This window comes from Monoraphidium neglectum, assembly GCF_000611645.1.
Source record: "Monoraphidium neglectum strain SAG 48.87 unplaced genomic scaffold scaffold00350, whole genome shotgun sequence".
Taxonomy (NCBI): Eukaryota; Viridiplantae; Chlorophyta; class Chlorophyceae; order Sphaeropleales; family Selenastraceae; genus Monoraphidium; species Monoraphidium neglectum.
Genome location: NW_014013278.1, coordinates 1 through 18,514, shown reverse-complemented (window position 1 = coordinate 18,514; position 18,514 = coordinate 1). Strand labels below are relative to the sequence as shown.

The window sequence follows — 18,514 nt, the reverse complement described above, 5'->3', positions numbered from 1 at the left end:
TCTTCGCTTTGACGATCTCCACCTTTGTAGACATCATCGCATCTCCTCTAGTGATCCAGAAGTATCCGCAACGGCTTCAATGACGGCTACTTCCCTGCTGGTGCGTGCTTGCGAGGATAAACGCGGGGAGCCCACGAGCTGTGCCGTAACCGTGTCAGGCGCCAGAGCCGGCTGACGCAATGGAGCTTTGGTCGCCGCAGCTCAACACGGGGGTGCACCACATGGACGACGCCTTCCTGATTTGGAGGTTTAAGGTAAGAGTGGTGACGGCGTGGGAAGTTTAGGGGCTTGGATCGCGGGCTCACACACCTGGCTGCTGCTACAGCTGATCGGCCCAATCGCCAGGCGACGGAATCATCAGGACGAGATTATTTGCCCTGGTTAGGGAAGGAAGTGCTACGCCTCAATTTTGAATGTTGGGAACGAACTGCTCTCGCTGCCAAACGCTGGTCACCGGGTGAATGGCGCACGAGAGACGTTGTTGGGCCTGCGAAGTGACAAAGCAAGCGACGACGCGTGCTGTTTGATGTGCCGCGGCGAAGCCACGCAGAACCCCGCACACATTGCCCAAGATCTGCCGGGGCCGTCCCCCCAAGTGGCACGGCCGCTGCGGCGCTCTGCTTGCAGGTAGAGCTCTGCGGCCGTGGCGACAACCACGACTGGGCCCGCTGCCCCTTTGCGCACGAGAAGGAGAAGATGCGGCGGCGCGACCCGGCGCGCTTCAAGTACACAAGTGTGCCCTGTCCAGAAACTATGGGGGTGCGACTTGGGGTTGTGGGCTTGTGCCTGATGCACAGGGCTTGTGCCTGATGCACAGGGCATGGCTGCCATTGCATGGAGGCCTCTGGCACGCGCAGGTTTCAAGCCATTAAGTGGGGTGCGCGGCATGTGAATGCACACAGGCATCCTCGCGAGTTCTCCAGCCAACAACTGATCACCTCAGCACCATCCCTGTGCCCCGGTCCACAGGGCCAGACATGCACAAGGGGCGACGCATGCGGCTACACGCACAGTGTCCAGGCGCGCTTCTGCTCTCCATGTCAGGGGTCCTTCACTGCTTCACAGCAGCGGCACTGAGGCATGAAGTGTCCTGCTCGCTGCGCACAACACATGCGAGTGCATCATTTGCCTTGTGCATCTTGTGGCATGTATGTCGCGCCACGCTTACCCTCCATGCCCGTTGTACAGGAGTATTGGCTTCATCCAGACCGGTTCAAAACACAGATGTGCAAGAACGGCGCGCACTGCAAGAGGCCCCTCTGCTTTTTTGCGCACAGGTGTGCAGCGGGGTGACAACTCTTGAGTCTCGGGCCTGAGCCTCTCCGCACCACACCGCCCTAGCCCTTGTAGCCTGTGCTGTAAATTCTTTGCCATCGTCCGGCTCCCCCGTCTCTCTTCTTGCTGTCCATCAGGGCCCAAGAGCTGCGATTCCCGGACTGTGACCCGACTGACAACTGCAGGCCTACTGCCTTGAGCGTCAGCTCAGCCGACACCACCAGCACCAGCAGCATCAGCAGCAGCAACACTTCTGGCATCATTGCGGCTGCGCTTGTCAGGCCACGGGCTGTGCCGGCCCCTTTGAAGCAGGCAAGTATCGCGCATTTGCCAGGCACCGACGTGTTTGTGCCCCAGGGCAGTTGCTACCTGCCGCAGGACTTGCAGCAAGGCTCCTTGCTGGTGTCGGCGGCATCCTGTACGACGCACCAGCGGGGGCAACAGCAACAGCAGCAGAAACCACTGCTCTTGGGACATCAGCAGGCCCAACTCCCGGACGCAGTGGGCTCCAATTGCGTGTTATACGCTTGCACGACAGAGCTTGGCGTGCCTTTGAGCACGGGCCTGTGCCAAGGCGCATCCTCTACCATGCTCGCGCCCCAGCCGCACCAGCAGCGTCCCCCCCTTGTTGCTGCCGGCCTCAATCGTCTACATTTGCAGCAGCAGCACCAGCACCAGCACCAGCAGCAGTTGGTACAGCTCGAGCAACAGCCACCTGGCCGTGCTCAATACTTGCAGCAGCAGCAGCTGTGGCAGCAGCAGCAGCAGCAACAGCAGTGGCAGCAGCAGCAGCAGCAGCAGCAGAAGCAGAAGCGGCAGCAGAAGCAGAAGCGGCAGCAGCAGCCGCAGAATTCCCAGCAGGCATGGCAGCAGCACCAGATGCAGCAGGCGTGGCCCATCGGGAGCGTCGTTTACACCCCCGCCGCCGCACCCCAGGTTGTGCCACAAGGGCCAGCAGACGGTCACTCTGGCTTTCAAGCCACGCCCAGCTGGCTGATTGGCCACACAGCTGATAGCCCTCAGCTGGCCATGCAGCCAGTTCTTACTGGGACCGGCAGTCACGCGGCCACTGCTGTGCAGCCGGTTGAGGTGCAAATAATCACCAGCGCGCCTGCGAGCGGCTTTGGGCTTTGCATTCCAGGGGCTTATGCAGCCCCCAACCGGGGCTGATCGGACCAGCGGTGGACCTGTCAATCATCTGCCTGATTTCTGGGGCCCACACTGTTGTAGGGGCCGGTTCTTACAATGGCGTGCCCACTTTGGCATGCAGCTGTGCAAGTGCACCTGCTGCAGCACCCAATTGTTTTCATCTCACTATTGGGACCACACTGGTTGGCTTTGTGTATCTGACAGAGTTTGCACGTTTTGCTTTACACTGCTGGATGTGTGGCAGGCTGGCCCTCACCCATGCGGCACATGGCGGCACTGCGAGCACCGTATCACAATTATTACAGGGCCGATTGCTTGCGAGCACTGGCAGGATAGGTTTACCGCCGGGGCAGTTGACCCGCGTTGCTGCCTGGCGAGGCGGAACACAGCGGTTCAGAACGGGCCGGCCGGCTGGTGCCTGCACTTTGCAGGAGCAAATTTACAGAGTACCTCGCCGGCAACTTCCTTGGACCACATGCTTACCAACTCAATGCGTGTAGGGCCCGGCCCGTGCGTGGCTGCCGGTTGCAGCCGCGCCTGCGCTACCCTCCCACAACATCAATGCTTGCGATGATACGTGTCTTGCTAGGGACTCTTTCACCGTCATTCGGTCACACACTCACACATGTTTGAACAATGGCCCCACCCGCCGGTATCACTCTTCGTGGCGATCACGCGCGCCTTCGGCATGGCGCAGCGGCGTAGGATACTTGCATTACACTGAAAGCCGGCCGGCTGGTGTTGGTGCCCTGAGATTGTCTTAAACAGAACCTGCGCGGAGCCCCTTGATCAAACACGTGGATTTGCCATGGGCTTCATGCATGAAACCCGCCATGTCCTCGTGAGGCCGGGACCCCAAAGCGCTGCGGGTTGGCAAGCAACAGGATGCTGTTTTTTGCTCCCCTCGCTATGGATTCTTGCCGGCGGCCATGTGGCTTTGCCACGATCACGCACTGCATGCTCCTGTGTGTTGACGGCTTGAGGGCACACAGTTCTATCATGCGAAAGGAACGAAGCACTGTAGGAAGGTACTTCCAACCAGCAGTAATCTGCAACACTTGTGGGTGGTCTTGCCAAATGCATTTGTACAGGGTGTGTACGTCCTGGCGGCCCCCTCCCCTCGTACCGTGCCAGCTTGAACACAGTGGCAGTGCCGACCCTTGGAAACTGGGTGCTGCAGTACAGACTTTGTGTGCCCGTCGCGCACAAGGATTGTGCTGAAGGCGGGGGAAGGGCTGAAAGCTGGTGCACTCGTGTATCTGTGATCAAAGGCAACGGTTTGGGCCTACATCTGTTGGAAGTTGTTGCCAACTGTCATGCTTGCGGCAACTTTACAACGACAGGATCTGCAGCGCCTCAGCATACGTACTACATCAGCAGTTGCTGAGGGTGTCGCGCTGCCCTTGTCGGAGGTGGCCCGCTCACTGCACACGCAACGCCAGGGGCGCCGGGGTGGCACCCACCTTCCTTACAGCAAGGAAACGCCTTTTAATATTTGAGTGCTATATTTACACGTCAGTTGTCTGTACTAGATGCGCCAAGTGTGTAGCAAAACAATCAGCATGCAGGCCGCGGCCGGGAGCAGCGTGGCGAGCTGCTCTGCCCGCGTGCCCGTGGTGAGTCGCAAGTAACAAGCGGTATACGCTGAGCGGGTTCCCGGTGCGCCATTGCTGCCGGAGCCTGGAAGCGACAAACCCGCATCTCGCCATGCTTTGCAGGCTTCATCAGGACGGGGAGGCAGGGTCAGGATAGCTCAGAGGATAACTTGCGCACAGCTGCAGCAGCAACTCGTACCCCTCGCTGACGTTGGTGAGTGTGCTCGCTGCATGGCTGTGTGCGCCGTTGAGACGGGACTCCCGTCGGCGTTGCGCTGTGAGCAGGGGCGCTCATCCAGCTGCCAGTTGTTGCGCAGCGTGGTTGTGTTTGCCATGCTTGCTCACCCAGTTGGCTGCACGTGCACCCCTCCCCTTGCACGCCGCGCCGCGACCGCCGCCGTCCACGCTCCCCCACCACCCTTGCACTCGACTCGCCTCAGCCGCAGAGGGGGGCAGGGTTCGGCTGTCGTTCCGCATCCCCTACCGCACCAACTTTGGCCAGGATATTGCCATGGTCGGGTCGAACGAGCTGCTGGGCAATTGGGACCCGAAGCGCGGCATGGGCATGAGGTGGAGCGAGGGCGACGTGTGGGTGGCGGATTTCGAGGTTCCGCCCGGGTGAGACGCGGGCGAGAGGGCAGGGGGGCTCAGCCAGGCTGGCGGGCTGGCGGGATTCAATAGGGGATGTGGCCGCAGCAGAGAACCATGGGCACCTGCTTACATCTGGAAGACCTCTGCAGTTAGAGCAGGATATCAGCTTCCCGCGTTCACAATCGCTGTCCCCCCGCCCTCGTCCTGCACCATCCCCTGCACTCCAGCCCCCATCTCGAGATGGAGTACAAGGTGATGCGGCTGACGGGGTCTGGCGGCAGCAGACGCGCGGATGTATTGGCCACAGTTGCTTTGAGCTGCAGCATGCACAGCGGGGTGGTATCTTGACAATCTTCGTCTTGTCGCAGACATGAACACCCGCTTCGACTCCCCCAAAACACTACACACAACCATAGTATGTCGTCCGCAACGCTGACGGTGGCGTGTCCCACTGGAAGCCCGGCAGCAACTTCAGCTTCAGCCTCTCTAGCGTCGCTCCTCTGGTGCTGGCCAGAGGCGGGCCGCGCGGCGCGCAGCTTGGCGGCGTCGCCGTGCGGGACGCGTGGGACGGGGCCAGGCGTGACGTGAGCGTCGAGTTTGCAGAGGACAGCGGCCTGAGTGAGGAGGAGCGGCGCGAGCAGGACGCGTTCAGGGAGTCGGTGAGCACAGGGCAGGGGCGGGGGGTGTGCAGGGCCGTGCGCGCCCCGAGGGGGATGGGCGCCGCCAGGCGTGAGCGGGACAGGCCCGTAGCAGTGGGCGCGAGCTGCGCGCGAGCAGGGCAGGGGCAGGGGCGCACGCACTCGACGGCGGGGCGGGGGCCTGACGGGAGAGTGATCTTGCGCAACTGGAGTTGGGCGCTGGATGGAGTTGCCGGGGCAGCCGTGGCAGATGTGAGGGGCGAGCAAGGTCTTGGTCCTCCGGCAGCGTGGCACACAATCTGCTTTTGTGCCGTCGGCCTACCCTTTTGGCCCCTGCAGCTGAGCGCTGCCCTGGAGGAGCTCTCTGGCCACATCACCCAGGCCGAGCAGCTCAGCAGACGCATCAAGGGTGAGGGGGTGATTGCGCGTCTGCGCGCGTGTGAGTGTCATCGGGGACGTGTGACTGCGCATCCGCACGTGTGATGTGTACGCATGTGAATATCATCGATACCCTGTGCCATGCATGCAAGTGTGTCTGGTGGGTTTATATGTTGTTTGTGTGTGCTTGCATAAATGTGTGCGTGTTGGTCTCGTTGCAACGTGCGCGCATGTGAGTCAGTGTGTGCCCGTCTCAGCATGGGGCTGGGGTGGGGTACCAGCCTCAGAGCGAGGGGCGTGACAGCTGGCAGGCTGGCGTGCCCACAGCGACTGCACCAAGGGGTTGGGCTGTGCCAAGCTTCCAGTGCTGCCCTCTCCTGGTAGCAGCAGACCCCCATGTGCGCTCTCAACCCAGCCCCGAACCTCACCCACCCACCACCCGCCGCCCCTGACGTGGCGCAGACCCGGCATCACCCCACCTGCTCGAAGCGGACCGAATGGTGGCTGCGGCCACTCGCAAGGCAGTGAGTGCCCCGAGACTCCCCGCCCGAACGGTGTTGCCCAGCCTGCAGCAGCGCCTTGCACAGCTCCCCCTGCTGCGGGGCGAACTGCCCCTGTCCGTGTGGACCCGTGTCTGTGCGCACTTACTGAACTAGACGCCTGCTGCGCCCCTGCTCGTGCGCGCCTCGCGCGCAGGTGGCCTTTGCCCAGGCGCTCAATGCATCCATCTCGTGGAGCGCCCTCTCCGAACAGGCCTGAGGGGCGCAGGCTGCATGCTGCGGCGGCGTCAGGGGGGAAGGTTGTATCGTCAAAACGTGCGCCACCGCGTGGTCTTATTTTATTGATGCACGCCTCCTATATGCTGCGCGCTGCTTTCAAGTTGCCGCAGCCCTGTTTCGCACGAGGGGAACAAGACGCTGCCACCCAGCAAACTGGGCTGTGGCAGGCGCGAGATTGCGGGCAAAGTCCTGCCTGCGGTTGCCGACCTGTATTATTGCCGGGTCACCGGCGCGAGCGATCCTGTTTATCAGAGTGCCCATCATGTGCAGCGCGGCATGTGGCGCGCGGGCTGTCGTGGGCGCATGTCGTCCATGTGCGCATCCCAGCGTGCATGCCTCGACTGGAGACGAGCGGCGGAGAAAAGCAGGGATGCAGAACATCTGGATGCACGTGAGTGCACGGGGCAGCGCTCATCTTGCCCATCAACTGATGTCATATCACCATTATCACCTGCAGGTTTTTGCATTTGCTGTGCTGAGCTTCGTGTTTGCTATGCTGAGCTCTGAGTTTGCATTTGCTGATCCCCTCATCTGTTTGATTTGGTCCAATTCTCTGTGTGTACAACGCGCAACACTTGTGTGCGCTTGCTATTCGTTGCTTGTTGGTTGCAACTGCTGCCACCAGCCTGCTTTTTTGTGGATTTTGACTGCATCATGCATCACCTGAGCTGCGCTTTGCTTCTACTTGCAAGGACGCTGTAAGCGCACCGCATGTTGCTCGGAATGCGGTATGTTGGCTTGGGTAGGGCAACGTAATCCGCCAGTCAGGTGAAGTCTGGAGCACCCCTTGGCACAATTCACCATCTGTCTAGCAATTTTTGTGGTTTGACGCGTGCCGATGGAATGGGTGCAAGCAGGGATACCCCACCCGCACTCGAAACACAAAGCCAAGGTTGCCACGCTCCATTGCTGCTTGCCGCTCACTTCCCACTTCACGCCCCCTGTGAGGCGGTGACGGCCGACTACGACTCCAAGGTAGTTGAGGTGAACTTCTATTCTACTGGCTAGTCTGACCTCAGCAAGTGTTCATTCACGGCATGTCAGCCTGGGCTTTTTATGATTTCAGGTACAGGGACTCTAGGTCAGTAGGGGGTTGGACCGGTTGTGCGTTGTGCGTTGGCGAATGGAGTGCAGGGACCCATTGCAAACGCTGTTTTTTTTGTGAAAACGCCATCATGCCGCTTTTCCGGCCCTTGAAAACTCAGGCGCCTTCGTGCATTGACTACGAGATTGCTGGACCCCGCCCTGGATCTGCCCGCTCTCCACCTCAGCTTCACGCACGGGCTTGCATCGGAGACCACCTGGAGTTGGCACGCGTCTGTTTCACAAAATTCAAATAAAGGGCCCCTGGCAGCAAGGCACAACCTGAAAACTCTGCCGTGGATACACTAGATCTGGACGCAACGGGGCAGAGATGTGGGCAAGAAGCAGCTTATCGGCGAGGCCGGGCACCAGGCTACGGAGCTCGCTCCTGCTGGGCCGCGTGACCAAGCCAAGGTCGCGCACAGTCGTCAAGGTGCGCTTGATTCAGTTAGCCTGGGTCTCCATGCCAGAGACTTGACTCGCCGATCACGATTTCATGCACGCACCCATTCAACGCAGGCAACTGCGTCAGACGCCGTTGTTGGGGGGGGCGCCGCGCGAAGCGGCGCCAGCAGCAGCGGCACTCAAGCCACAACCAGCCAGCAGCCACACCAGCAGCAGCAGCAGCGCCAGATGCGACAGCAGCAATATCAGCAGCCAGCCAACGCTGGCACAGCACCCATTGACAGCAGCATCGCCGGAAACACCGCGCTGCTGCGCCGTGTCGCATGCGCCAAGACCTCCATTGAGGCACTGGACATGCTGCTGCAGCAGCATTCGCAGCCCTTCGATGGTGTCGAGGCCGCCGATGCGGAGCTTGTTCTGTCTCTGGCCCTCGAAAAAAGCAATGTGGATCTCGCCCTCGCGATCTATGCCGACATGTGCGCGTCGCGCCGCAGCGCGCAGCGCGGCCGCCCCGGCGCGGCGGGCCCGCAGTGGCCCGCGGCCTCGCTGGCGACGACGGTGGCGCTGATCCTGGGTCTTTGCCGGCAGCTGCGGGTGGTGGAGGCGCTGGCGGTGATGCAGGGCATGCGGACGCAGGGCATGCCGCGGAATGAGGAGGTGAGTGGAGCCAGCTCGGCAGGGGTCGCATGGGGGGCGGGCCTCCGCCGCCCAGCCCCCTGGCCTAGGATCGGGCAGGCTCCTCAAGGACGCAAGGCGCTTGGCGTTGCTGCACCTGTTAGCTGCAGCTGCCATGCTCATCAAGGGATGCGAGCGCACGCCACAAGCAGCAGCAGCAGCAGCAGCAGCTGCGCCCCTCTTCGCCAGGGGTTTCCACCTTGCCCCCACGCATCAGCCCGCCCCTCACCATCTCGACCCCAGGTGTCGTTCGGCTTCGTGGTGCCGTCGCCGCTGCCTCCGAACCGGCCGCTGGCGGTGGTGCAGCCGCAGGAGGGCGCGAAGGTCGTGGCCGACTCTGAGTCCCGCTACGAGTTTGAGCTGTTCTCGGGAACAGTCACCAGCTGCAGCTCGGAGGCGCAGCAACCAGCCAGCAACTGGGCCCTCGCAGCTGCGCGCGCGGTCGGCTTGTGGAAGGCGCCGCCGATTGCCGCGGTCCACACGTGGGTCGTACGGGCGCCCGACGGCGCGAGCCGCACGTTCCGGGCGGCGACGGCGACCGCCGACGTGCCGGCGCAGGTGGGCGAGCGCGTGACGGTCGTGTCTGCGCCCGAGCGCGGCCGCAGCAAGCAGCGGCGGCTGCTGCTCAGCACGGCGGCTCCAGGCATGCGGCCAGGCGAGCCGATGAGTGTCGTCAACCACAAAACGTCCGCCGTGCAGCGGCTCGGCCGGCCGCTGGCAGCCGGCGCGACCGGCGGCCTGCCCAGCTGGGTGCTGCCCGCGGCCGTGGTCCTCGCTGGCAGCGACGCGGCGTCCGCGCTGCTTGACCCCGCGCTGCCGGCGCTCATCGCGGCCGGCGCCGCGGCGGCGGCGGGCAGCGCAGTCGCCAGCAGCTCGCTGCTGCTGCCGCGGCTGAAGCAGCTGCCGACCAATGCGGTGAAGATCGAGGGCATGCGGCAGGCGCTGCTCGCGCAGCACGCGGCCCTCAGCCGCAAGGTGGAGGCCGCCCTCGGCGAGGCGTCGGAGGACGCGCGCGCGCTCGCGCGGCTGTGGCAGCTGCAGGTCAAGATGGAGTCCGTGGGCGGCGGCGCCGCCGCGGGCGCGGCCGCGCCGGCTGCGGCCGCCCGCGGCAGCGTCGACTCCGGCGACGGCACCGGCAGCACCGCGCTCGCGAGCGCCGCGGGCGGCGGCCCGAACACGTACGCCGCGCGCATCGGCCGCGTGGAGACGGCGCGGCGCGGCGTCGAGGAGCGGCTGGCGTCGCGGCTCGAGCTCCTCGACGGCTACGCGCGCGTGATTGACATGATCGAGATTGAGGTGGAGATGGAGATCGACGTGGCCGCCGCGGAGCTGACCGGCATTGGCGAGCAGATCGAGCGGCTGACCGAGCTGGAGGCGCTGCAGGAGGAGTGGCGCACGCAGGCCGAGGCGCAGGACGAGGTGCGGCCGCGCTGCTGGGGGCTGCGAACCCGCCCCAAGCTCACGCGTGTTGGGTGGACGTGGGCCGGGGGCTGGCTGCGCCGCGGTAGCAGATACGCGTAGCCTGCATACGTGCCTTTCCTCTGTCACATGAGCAAATATGTGTCTGTGTGTGTGTGTGTGTGAGAGAGAGAGTGTGTGTGTGTGTGTGCGTGTGTGTACGCCAGCGCACTCGCGCGCACCATGGCTCAACCCAAGTCCTGTCACCCCCACTGCTGCCACTCGCAGGTCGAGCGGTTGCTGAGATCTCCGTCCTCTTCATTCTGACCGCTTCATTTCAACCATCCTCCAATCCGCTACGGTGCGCCTTATTTCTTGGGCAGGCAGCATCCCCGGGTCCACTGTTGATACCCCATCTCAGGCCGAATGTGAGAGCAGCGCGGTACACTCCCCGACCGCCGCAACATCAAGGGAGTTGCGAGGGGCTCCGCGCGCTGGTGTAGCGCCTGTCGCCTGCAATTTTGGGCAGTTTTTTGACTGTCAGCGCCGCGGCCCGTCCCACCGACCACTTGCCGGCGTCATTCCATTTCACCCTTTGTGAGCAGCCGCAGCTTTTGTGCCGCTTGATTGGAGATGCCTGTTGTGTGTGGTTTGTGTAGGATACCTTCCTGATGACGCCACCAGTGCTCCGAGGTGTGCAAGTGCGGGGCCTGGTGGTGCCCTGGCTGGCGTGGGCACGAGTAACAGCCAACATCAATCCAAAGCGCCACGCAATCGAGCTGGGTGGTGCACAACGTGTGGTGCACGACAAGGGAAACACAGCCGCAATCCACCAGGCAATCTGACACATTGAATGGCTTCCTGCAAGCACCGCAAGGGTTTCAAAGCAAGGGTTCCACAAGGCGCGCAGGAAATGTGCAAAACAAGGATGCGACAAGCGGCTGTACAGCAACGGCACAGCAAAACCGATTCGTGGCATTGACTAAGAGGCGTTGGATGCGCGCAACCTGCGCCCAAGCCACCGGTTGTGCGATCAGTGCGCTAAACGCCACATTGTGTGGTCTGCAAGTGTGCCCAGGGAACGGCCGCAGCCGCCCCTGCACATGACGTTGGGCATGGGGAAGTGGGCAGGGGGCCACACGTCCGTGCCAAGAGGCACAATGCCAGGGGGATGGTGCGATATACAGGGGCGCGCCTGCGAGTGGTGCTGCACGCGCAAGGCGCCCCGAGCTGCGCAGGTGAGTGGTGATGAGCCTGCAGCCTGCGCAGCGAGTCGACAAGGGCAGTCTGATGGCTGACAGACGCGCATGAAAGATTAGGTGCAAATACATCAGTACACAGTGGGGTTGCAACCCCTCGCAGTCCTTTAGAAGAGTTCAAAGCTGGCAACGGCGTGCCAGGTCACCTGTAAAGCACACGCGAGCCAGCAGGTAGAAATAGCCAAGCACGAGCAAGGTTCAAACAGCCAAGGTGGAGTTGACAAACGAAGGCGCTGCCCCCTTGGTCGCACAAACCACACGGGGGCTGGATATTTGCAAAAGGGGTACCCAGGATCAGCGAAAAGCGCTGCGAAGCCGATCAAGGCCCCCGGCGGCCTGGCCCCGCGCGCCTGTGCGGCGCTCTGGGGCCATGCGCTGTGCCGTACATCAGCGGGCGCACGCGCCTGCCCTTGGAGCCAGCGACGAGGGGCTGATGATCGTGGGGGTGCAACCCCGCCGCTTGGGAGTGCAGCCGCAGCGTACATGCAAGCTCTGGTTCTTTGCGTGCTTCCAAGCTGCAAGTGTTTCTCCACACGGCCCATGAAATCTTGTGTAGTTGTTCAAACAACAGCAAAACCAGATTCACCACCAGCGACCACCTGCTGGAAAAGGGCCGATGACGTGCGGCCCTGCGTCGCCGTGTTGCTGGTTGCGCCGCCGCCACCCGCGTGCAGGTGTGGTGCTGAGTCGCGGGCGGGGCGTGGGGTTGTCGAAGCGTCGACCACAATCGAATCACGCTGTCCATTGAACAAGAGCGCTCATCAATGTACGAGGTCATGAGCCGCCCAGACCGGCAGAGCACTACGGCAAGCAGCACCCGCCGTCTTTGAGTGGTTGATGCCGCCGGGAGGAGTCAGGAGTGCGATTGACCTCGCCTGAGGGTGTGCAGAGCCTGCGCGGACAAAGGGCGCAGAGAGCATGACCTTGGGGTCATACACAAAAGGGCAACGTGCACTGGACCATAACCCACACCAGCAGACAGCACACGCCCCCAGGCCCCAGCCACCAGCCCTTGCCCGCCTCTCAGATGCAAGTACCCCGCAGCCCATCCCACGTGCAACTCAACTTTTATGCGTCGCGCTGCGTCACAGGCTGGTGATGGTCACGCCCGCTGCGGGCGCACTGCGGCGCCGCCAGCCACCCAGTCCGCTGCGGCGGCGCACACAGCTGCTGTGCAGCATAATAGTAGTGCGTATCTGCAGGCGCCGCGCGCTGCTGCCGCAGAACTGCGGCCTGCTGCAGGCGCATGCGCGCCTTGGCCCAGGCAAGCTGCTTGGGGTTGTCGCTGCTGAAGGGGATTGGGATGGGCCCGCTGCATTGCGTGCCTGCGACATCGCAGCTGCAGCTCGACAGATTGCCGGCGCTGCTGCAGTCCGAACGCCCCTCGCCCCAACTGCCATCGCTGTCGCAGCCGTCGCAAGAGTCTTGGCGGTAGCTGGACGCGCCGCCCGCAGCTGCGAGCGCAGTGGAGAGGGCCGACCGGGTCGCACGAGGGGCGCTGCGACGGGGTGGCGCTAAAATCTCACGAGGCGCGCCCTGGCCCTGATCAGAGCACGCCTCAAAACCATATACTGTGTTCATGCCGGCGGGCAGCCGTAAACTGGCCAGACCCAGTTGCTGTCGTAGATCGAGGCGGGGGTAAGGTCTAGAAATGTATACCACCTACAGTCATATATCTCAGTGACACTAGAACAAGCAAAGCGCGATCGCGTACAGTATGATGGGCCTGTTATGATGATACATCGCCGAAAGGTGCGGTCGGTTGCCGTTTCGGCCTTGGAGTGCTGAACGAGGAGCAAGTCGCATATGACGACAATCCACGACTTGATTAACGGCATATTAAATCTTACATGTTTTGATCACTGATCTGGACGCGCCATCGGCTTCTTCGTGTGCGTATGGCCATAAAGTATATTGTTTTGAAGATATCTCAGTTAAAGCTGCTCACTTCAGCGCCAGCTCGCCGAAAAGGCGCAAAGACATTGTCCATTACTGCCTTGACGGCGCGCCCGGATGGACGAGCGGCTGGTGGAGGCGGCGCAGGCGCTGCTCACGGGCTATGACACAGCACTGAGCCGTGAATGGCGCGCAGAGGATCGGCAGTGGCGTGGCGAGGACTTGAAATGGCGGGAGGCGGAGCGCACCCAAATGCTTGCAGAGCGCGACTTCATGTGGGCGCGCCTGGGCTGGGCTGGGTGGGGGCGGCAGGGGCGAGAGAAGGGAGGGATTGCAGTGATGTGGAATTTGAGCGTGTAATTGTGTTCTCTTGCCTAACATGTTGCTGAGCTGTCGGCCTTTCTGCTGGCCTAACCAAGCAGGTCTAAAAATGCATGCGCGAGCTTGCAAAAGTTGTTGGCCCGCCACTTGCGGGGCTCCCGCAGTCCATGCTGCATCAACGCACACCCTCTGTTGACACGCCCTTGGCGCAGAGAGGAGGAGAGGCTCTGGCATGAACTAGACGTTGAGCAGCGTGAGCAGCAAGCGTCACTGCCAAACTGGGAGCCGTACTGCGCGCAAGTTTGACGCACTCGCACAGAGGGGCATCCCTAGGTCAAGCCCCCGCCCTGCAGCTCACCACACGGGCGTGGTTGGCTCGCCTTCCCGCGCCCCTCCCCGCAGGGCATCTCGACAACGCGCGCGTGCTGTGGGCGCGCGTCTTTGAGCGCAACCGCCGAGACGTGGAGGAGAAGAGCGAGCAGCTCAAGGCCCTCGGCAACATGGCCGCCCTCATCGCGGGGTTCTCCCTCGCGGCGTTCATGCAGGTGCTCGCGCGCACGCGCGTTCGGGCCGCGGCCGCGTTTGACCGGATTCAACAGCCGATTTTGTGCACCAGTCGCTGCAGCAGCGCAGGCGTCGGGGGGGGGGGGGCTCGGCACCGCGAGGGGCTCAGCTTTGCACGAGAGCTCTTCCCGGGATTTGCTACAGGATGCGCCACACGAGCCAATGCATAGCCCTCTAACGCTGAACCTTGCCTCGCCCAGGACATGCACACCTCTGCTCCCCCCTTCTCACGCCTCTGCCCGCCTCTTGTTCTCGCCCTTGTGCCCTCGAACCCCCCTTGGCGCACAGTTTGACTGGACGGGCTTTGTCGACACCACGGGCGCCCTGCTGCCGCTCTTTGGCCTCACCATGGCGCTGACCGTGGGCTTCAACATGATCGCCGTCATCATCTGCACCCTCATGCTCGTCAGGTGCGCACGGACACGCGTCACCGCACAATTGCACGAGCTACATGCACGCGTGCGGCAGGCATGCGGGCGTGCCGCACGCACGCGGGCGCGGCAATCGGCTCGCCTGCCTTGGCACCTTGTTTTGCCCACGAGACTGCACGCTTCCCTTACGCAGCATCATCAAGACCGGCCAGCGCTACACATCCGATGAAGAGGAGGCGGAATTCATGGTGGGGCGCTGCCCACGGCCCTGTTTTCGTTGCAACAGCACGGGAGATGGCGCACTGGGCAATCAGGCTGTGCGCTCGGGTGTCAAAACCTGATGATTGCTCTGCAAGCAGCTCTTCGCAGCGCCGCCACCCACCCGCTGCCCTCTGTGACCGCAGGCACGAGCACGCGACTTTGCCCTGACCTACAGGTGAGCCCTCTCATAACATACTCCGCCGCTGCCGTGACAAACGCACGCATACGCTCATGTACATGCCACTCACCCCAACGCACACAACCCCGAGTAGCCAAGCTGAGTTATTGAATGCCTCAATCGCTCAACCCTGCTGCGTCCCTGCAGCTCACAAGATCACTGCGCTCACTTCCCGTTCACAAGCAGGCCCGGAATGCGGCCGCCGGCGCCGCACCGATCCTTCGCCGCCCACTGGAACACGCGCTGCGAGACCAGCTGGCGGCGCGCCTTCACCCTCTTCGTAAGCGCCCCCCCCCCTAAACCCCTGTCATTACCTCCCTGTCATGTTGGCCGCCGCGTCCCCAGGCCTCCTGCCCGCTATGCCTGGTCACCATCGCAGATTATGGCTCTCTCGCAATCTCCCGCGTTGCCCTCTGCGTTGTCCGCCCTCTGCCCTGCGTCGCCCCGCCACCAGGGCCTGTCCATCCCCGCGTGCTTTGCCAACCTAGCGGTCGCGGCGTGGATCAAGTTCGACAGCTCTGTCCCTGCGGCCGCTATTGTGACGGCGATCATGCTGCTGTCCGCGGCCGCGGTGGCGTGGCACCACCGTAAGTGGACGGCGCACATCCTCACAAAGGACCGCCTGGCACAGGTGCGCGGGCGCATGGGGGAGGGGTCGCGTGGGGGGGCAACTCGAGTGCCCCTGGGCAAGTTGCGGCTGCTCCTGCGACGGGCAGTTGCGAATGGCAGAGAAAACGAAGGGGCTGGCGCGGATGCCAGACGCATGTTGTGCAAAGGGGGTGGCAGGAGGCGGGTGCAGGCGCCATGGGCTGGCCAGGTGCGGGACACATCACCCCGCCCTCCGCGCTCTGCTGCAGGGCGCCGAGCGCATACCTTTGGTCAGCAGCGGCCTGCCATTTGACTGGTGAGCCCCAGGTCACGAGCCTCTGGGTTGCCAATTGACGTCGTGTGTTCTGGCTGCGGGCTTGGTGTCAACATTGTTGATACATAGCCTGCTATCTCAGCAGCGCACCCTGGCGCGTGCACCCCCCGCCCCCTCACAGGCACCTGAAGCCGGCGACACTGCCGCGCGGCGCTGCCAACGGCAACGACCCGTCGCAGTGGGGCGGCAGCGTCGGCGACGGCGTGTCGCAGTCTGCGTCGGAGCCCAGGGGCGCGTGGCCGCTGCGCTCCAGCGCGCCGACCTCACAGTCGCAGTCGCACGTGGTGAGCGGATTTCACGGGCGAAATGCAGCCCAGTTCAAATTGGTGGCCCATCGTGCCTCGCCTTGGTGCCTGGGGGTGCGGCCGTCTGCACTCACATCATAGACAGCTGTATTGGCGATGAAACTGCTTTGGGTCGCATTTCCCGCTGATATGACGTCGCGCAATATTCCTGTTCACACGATCAGGCGCTGGCTCACCCAACATCGCAGGTGGACATCGACATGCAGGCACGGCTTGCGCCGTCGCGGTGATGGCTGCGTGCGTCGACGGTAACATACTGCAAATACTGGTCGGCAAAACAGCACACAGCTTTTGGTCATCAATGGCATCTGCTCTTGATTGTGCATGAAGGCAAGAGGCGGCCGGTTGCAGCTGTGGCAGGGCAGCTGTTGCCGGTTGCAGGTGTGCCAGTGGTTTGTGGACTGGCCTGCGGACAACCCCCGCAGCAAGCATTTTGACCAAGATGTATCGTAGGATGCTCTTATCATGAAGCCAGTGTGTTTCCAAGCACTCCCTTGATTGCTCCGCGCCATCGCAAATGCCCGACTCAAGTGTTGCATTTTGTAATTCAAACGCAGCTGGCCAATGACGGAAGGCAACCACCACATTGGGTGTGGACGGTGGCCAGCCTGAGGCAGCATTGCGGGTGGTTCAGGTCAACTGGGAAACCCCTTCCCTTTCATCTTGTAATAGTGCTGTGCTTCTCCGTCCACATGCGTGTCGGTGCGTTGACGCTGTGTTGAAGGCTGCAGCAGCTGCTGCCTGGTGCTGTCATTGGGCCAACCTTCTCTAGGAAGGCCCTGCTTTCAGCCATGCAAAGTTTGGTAATGTTGCACACGGCCTCAAATACTGTAGAGGCGATCGGAAGCTCGTTCGTATAAGGAGATCACAACCTTTCGACCTGATCCATGAGCCTAGCACCGTAGTTGTGACCGATGCGAGGACGGCAGGGGACGCTATGGCTGCTAGGCCTTCTGGCCGCCAGCCTAGCGGGGCCAGCACTAGCAAGCGAGCGCAACCATCGCTATGCGGACAAGGAGCCGGTTGTGCTGTGGGTAAACAAAGTGGGGCCCTTCAACAACCCACAAGAGACCTACAATTACTACGCCCTGCCATACTGCAAGGCGCGGCCTGATGAGCCCGCCGAGCACAGCTGGGGCGGCCTTGGGGAGGTGCTGCAGGGCAATGAACTAATTCACAGCCAGCTGGACATCAAGTTCAAGGGTGAGCGCCGCCCCCCCTGCGCCTGATGAGATGACAAGCCGGGCGCGCGAGCAGCGGCGCTCGCGCGCGGCGCTCGCCTGCGGCGCGCCCTTACCCGCCGCCAACCGCCCGCCGCACGCAATGCGCCGTCGCCGTCGCCGCCGTCCGCGTGCGCCAAACCGCAGTCCCGGTCCCGAAGACCCTGATCTGCGAGAAGACGCTGTCGGACGACGACGTGTCTGAGTTCTCGGAGGCGATCCGGCGGCAGTACTGGTTTGAGCTGTTCATGGACGAGCTGCCGATGTGGGGCTACGTGGGGGAGGTCAAGCACGGGGCCAAGGGGCAGCAGCCGGCCACGCTGCTGTACCCGCACTGGCAGCTGGACATCAGCTATAACGAGGACCAGGTGAGGGGGGTACCGCGGCAGGGGGGGGGGGGGCGCGTGGACACTCGCCTCGCATGCGTCCGCCTGATGGATCGGGAGGCCGGCTGCCTGCTGCGTTTGCTGTGAGGCCCGTCGGCTGCTGTGGCGGTGGGGGCCGTGCCTGGGCAGCTGCAGGTGCAGTCTCGCCCGGCTGTATTGTACTGTGGGGTGGCTGTGGAGAGTGGTGCCAGGCTGATACCTGGCGTGTTCTGCAGCAGGAGTACGAGGATGCAGCCCTGGCGCCGCAGCAGGAGCAGCAGCATCAGCAGCGGCAGCATGCCGTAGCAGCATCTGCGATCGTTCGGCTGTCATTGGTCGCATTTTTTGTCTGGGAGCTTCCCACAGCTGCGGCCATGCAATGCGGAGGGGAGTGTTGCTGGTAGCATGTCAAAGTCAGCGTGTCAGCTGCCAGCCGGCTGGCCAGCATTCAAGAACACCCTGTTGTGTTCCAAATGTTGTTGTGCAGCTGGCCCCTCTTGCCCATGCCGCCAGCCCCAATCGCCACAGCTTCCCCGCCTGGTAGCCCTACCCGCACAACCCACCAGTGCTCACACCACACATGCGCACGCGCTCACACACACACGCACACCCCAAAACGCACGCCGCGCTCTTCACCTATCTCTTTGCACGCTCGTACCCACCCGCATCCCAACACACGCGGCATCGCCCCCGCCCCCCAGATCATCCATGTCAACCTGACCCAGCACGACAACGCCACGTCCCCAGTCGAGCTCGTGTCTGGCGCCAAGGTGGCCTTCACCTACGCGGTGACGTGGACGCCCACGGACACGGACTTTTCTAAGCGGTTTGACAAGTACCTGGACTACTCCTTCTTCGAGCACAAGGTGGGGGGAGGGGCCAGGGG

General features: G+C 62.8%; 4 protein-coding genes across 4 annotated transcripts; all 4 read left to right on the top strand.

Annotated features, from left to right (window-relative positions):
• Positions 1–4,530: 4,530 nt before the first annotated feature.
• On the top strand, positions 4,531–6,385 carry MNEG_2936 (hypothetical protein; the record flags this gene model as incomplete). The annotated part of the gene is made up of 6 exons (XM_014048587.1): positions 4,531–4,637; positions 4,838–4,862; positions 5,027–5,269; positions 5,588–5,657; positions 6,089–6,150; positions 6,323–6,385. The coding sequence occupies 6 exons, from the start codon at positions 4,531–4,533 to the stop codon at positions 6,383–6,385; spliced, it is 570 nt and encodes a 189-aa protein (XP_013904041.1).
• Positions 6,386–8,121: 1,736 nt separating this feature from the next.
• Positions 8,122–10,089, top strand: MNEG_2935 (hypothetical protein; the record flags this gene model as incomplete). Its single annotated transcript, XM_014048586.1, has 2 exons — positions 8,122–8,550; positions 8,812–10,089. 2 exons carry the CDS (start codon positions 8,122–8,124, stop codon positions 10,087–10,089), a joined length of 1,707 nt encoding a protein of 568 aa, XP_013904040.1.
• Positions 10,090–13,238: 3,149 nt separating this feature from the next.
• MNEG_2934 (hypothetical protein) lies at positions 13,239–16,273 on the top strand (the record flags this gene model as incomplete). The annotated part of the gene is made up of 10 exons (XM_014048585.1): positions 13,239–13,302; positions 13,845–13,987; positions 14,295–14,416; positions 14,571–14,625; positions 14,782–14,813; positions 15,003–15,096; positions 15,271–15,447; positions 15,674–15,720; positions 15,860–16,022; positions 16,208–16,273. 10 exons carry the CDS (start codon positions 13,239–13,241, stop codon positions 16,271–16,273), a joined length of 963 nt encoding a protein of 320 aa, XP_013904039.1.
• A 684-nt stretch (positions 16,274–16,957) lies between these two features.
• On the top strand, positions 16,958–17,948 carry MNEG_2933 (Transmembrane 9 superfamily member 3; the record flags this gene model as incomplete). The annotated part of the gene is made up of 3 exons (XM_014048584.1): positions 16,958–17,246; positions 17,411–17,631; positions 17,865–17,948. Coding segments are annotated over 3 exons (594 nt in total), but the record flags the coding sequence as incomplete, so codon positions are not given.
• Positions 17,949–18,514: the final 566 nt, after the last annotated feature.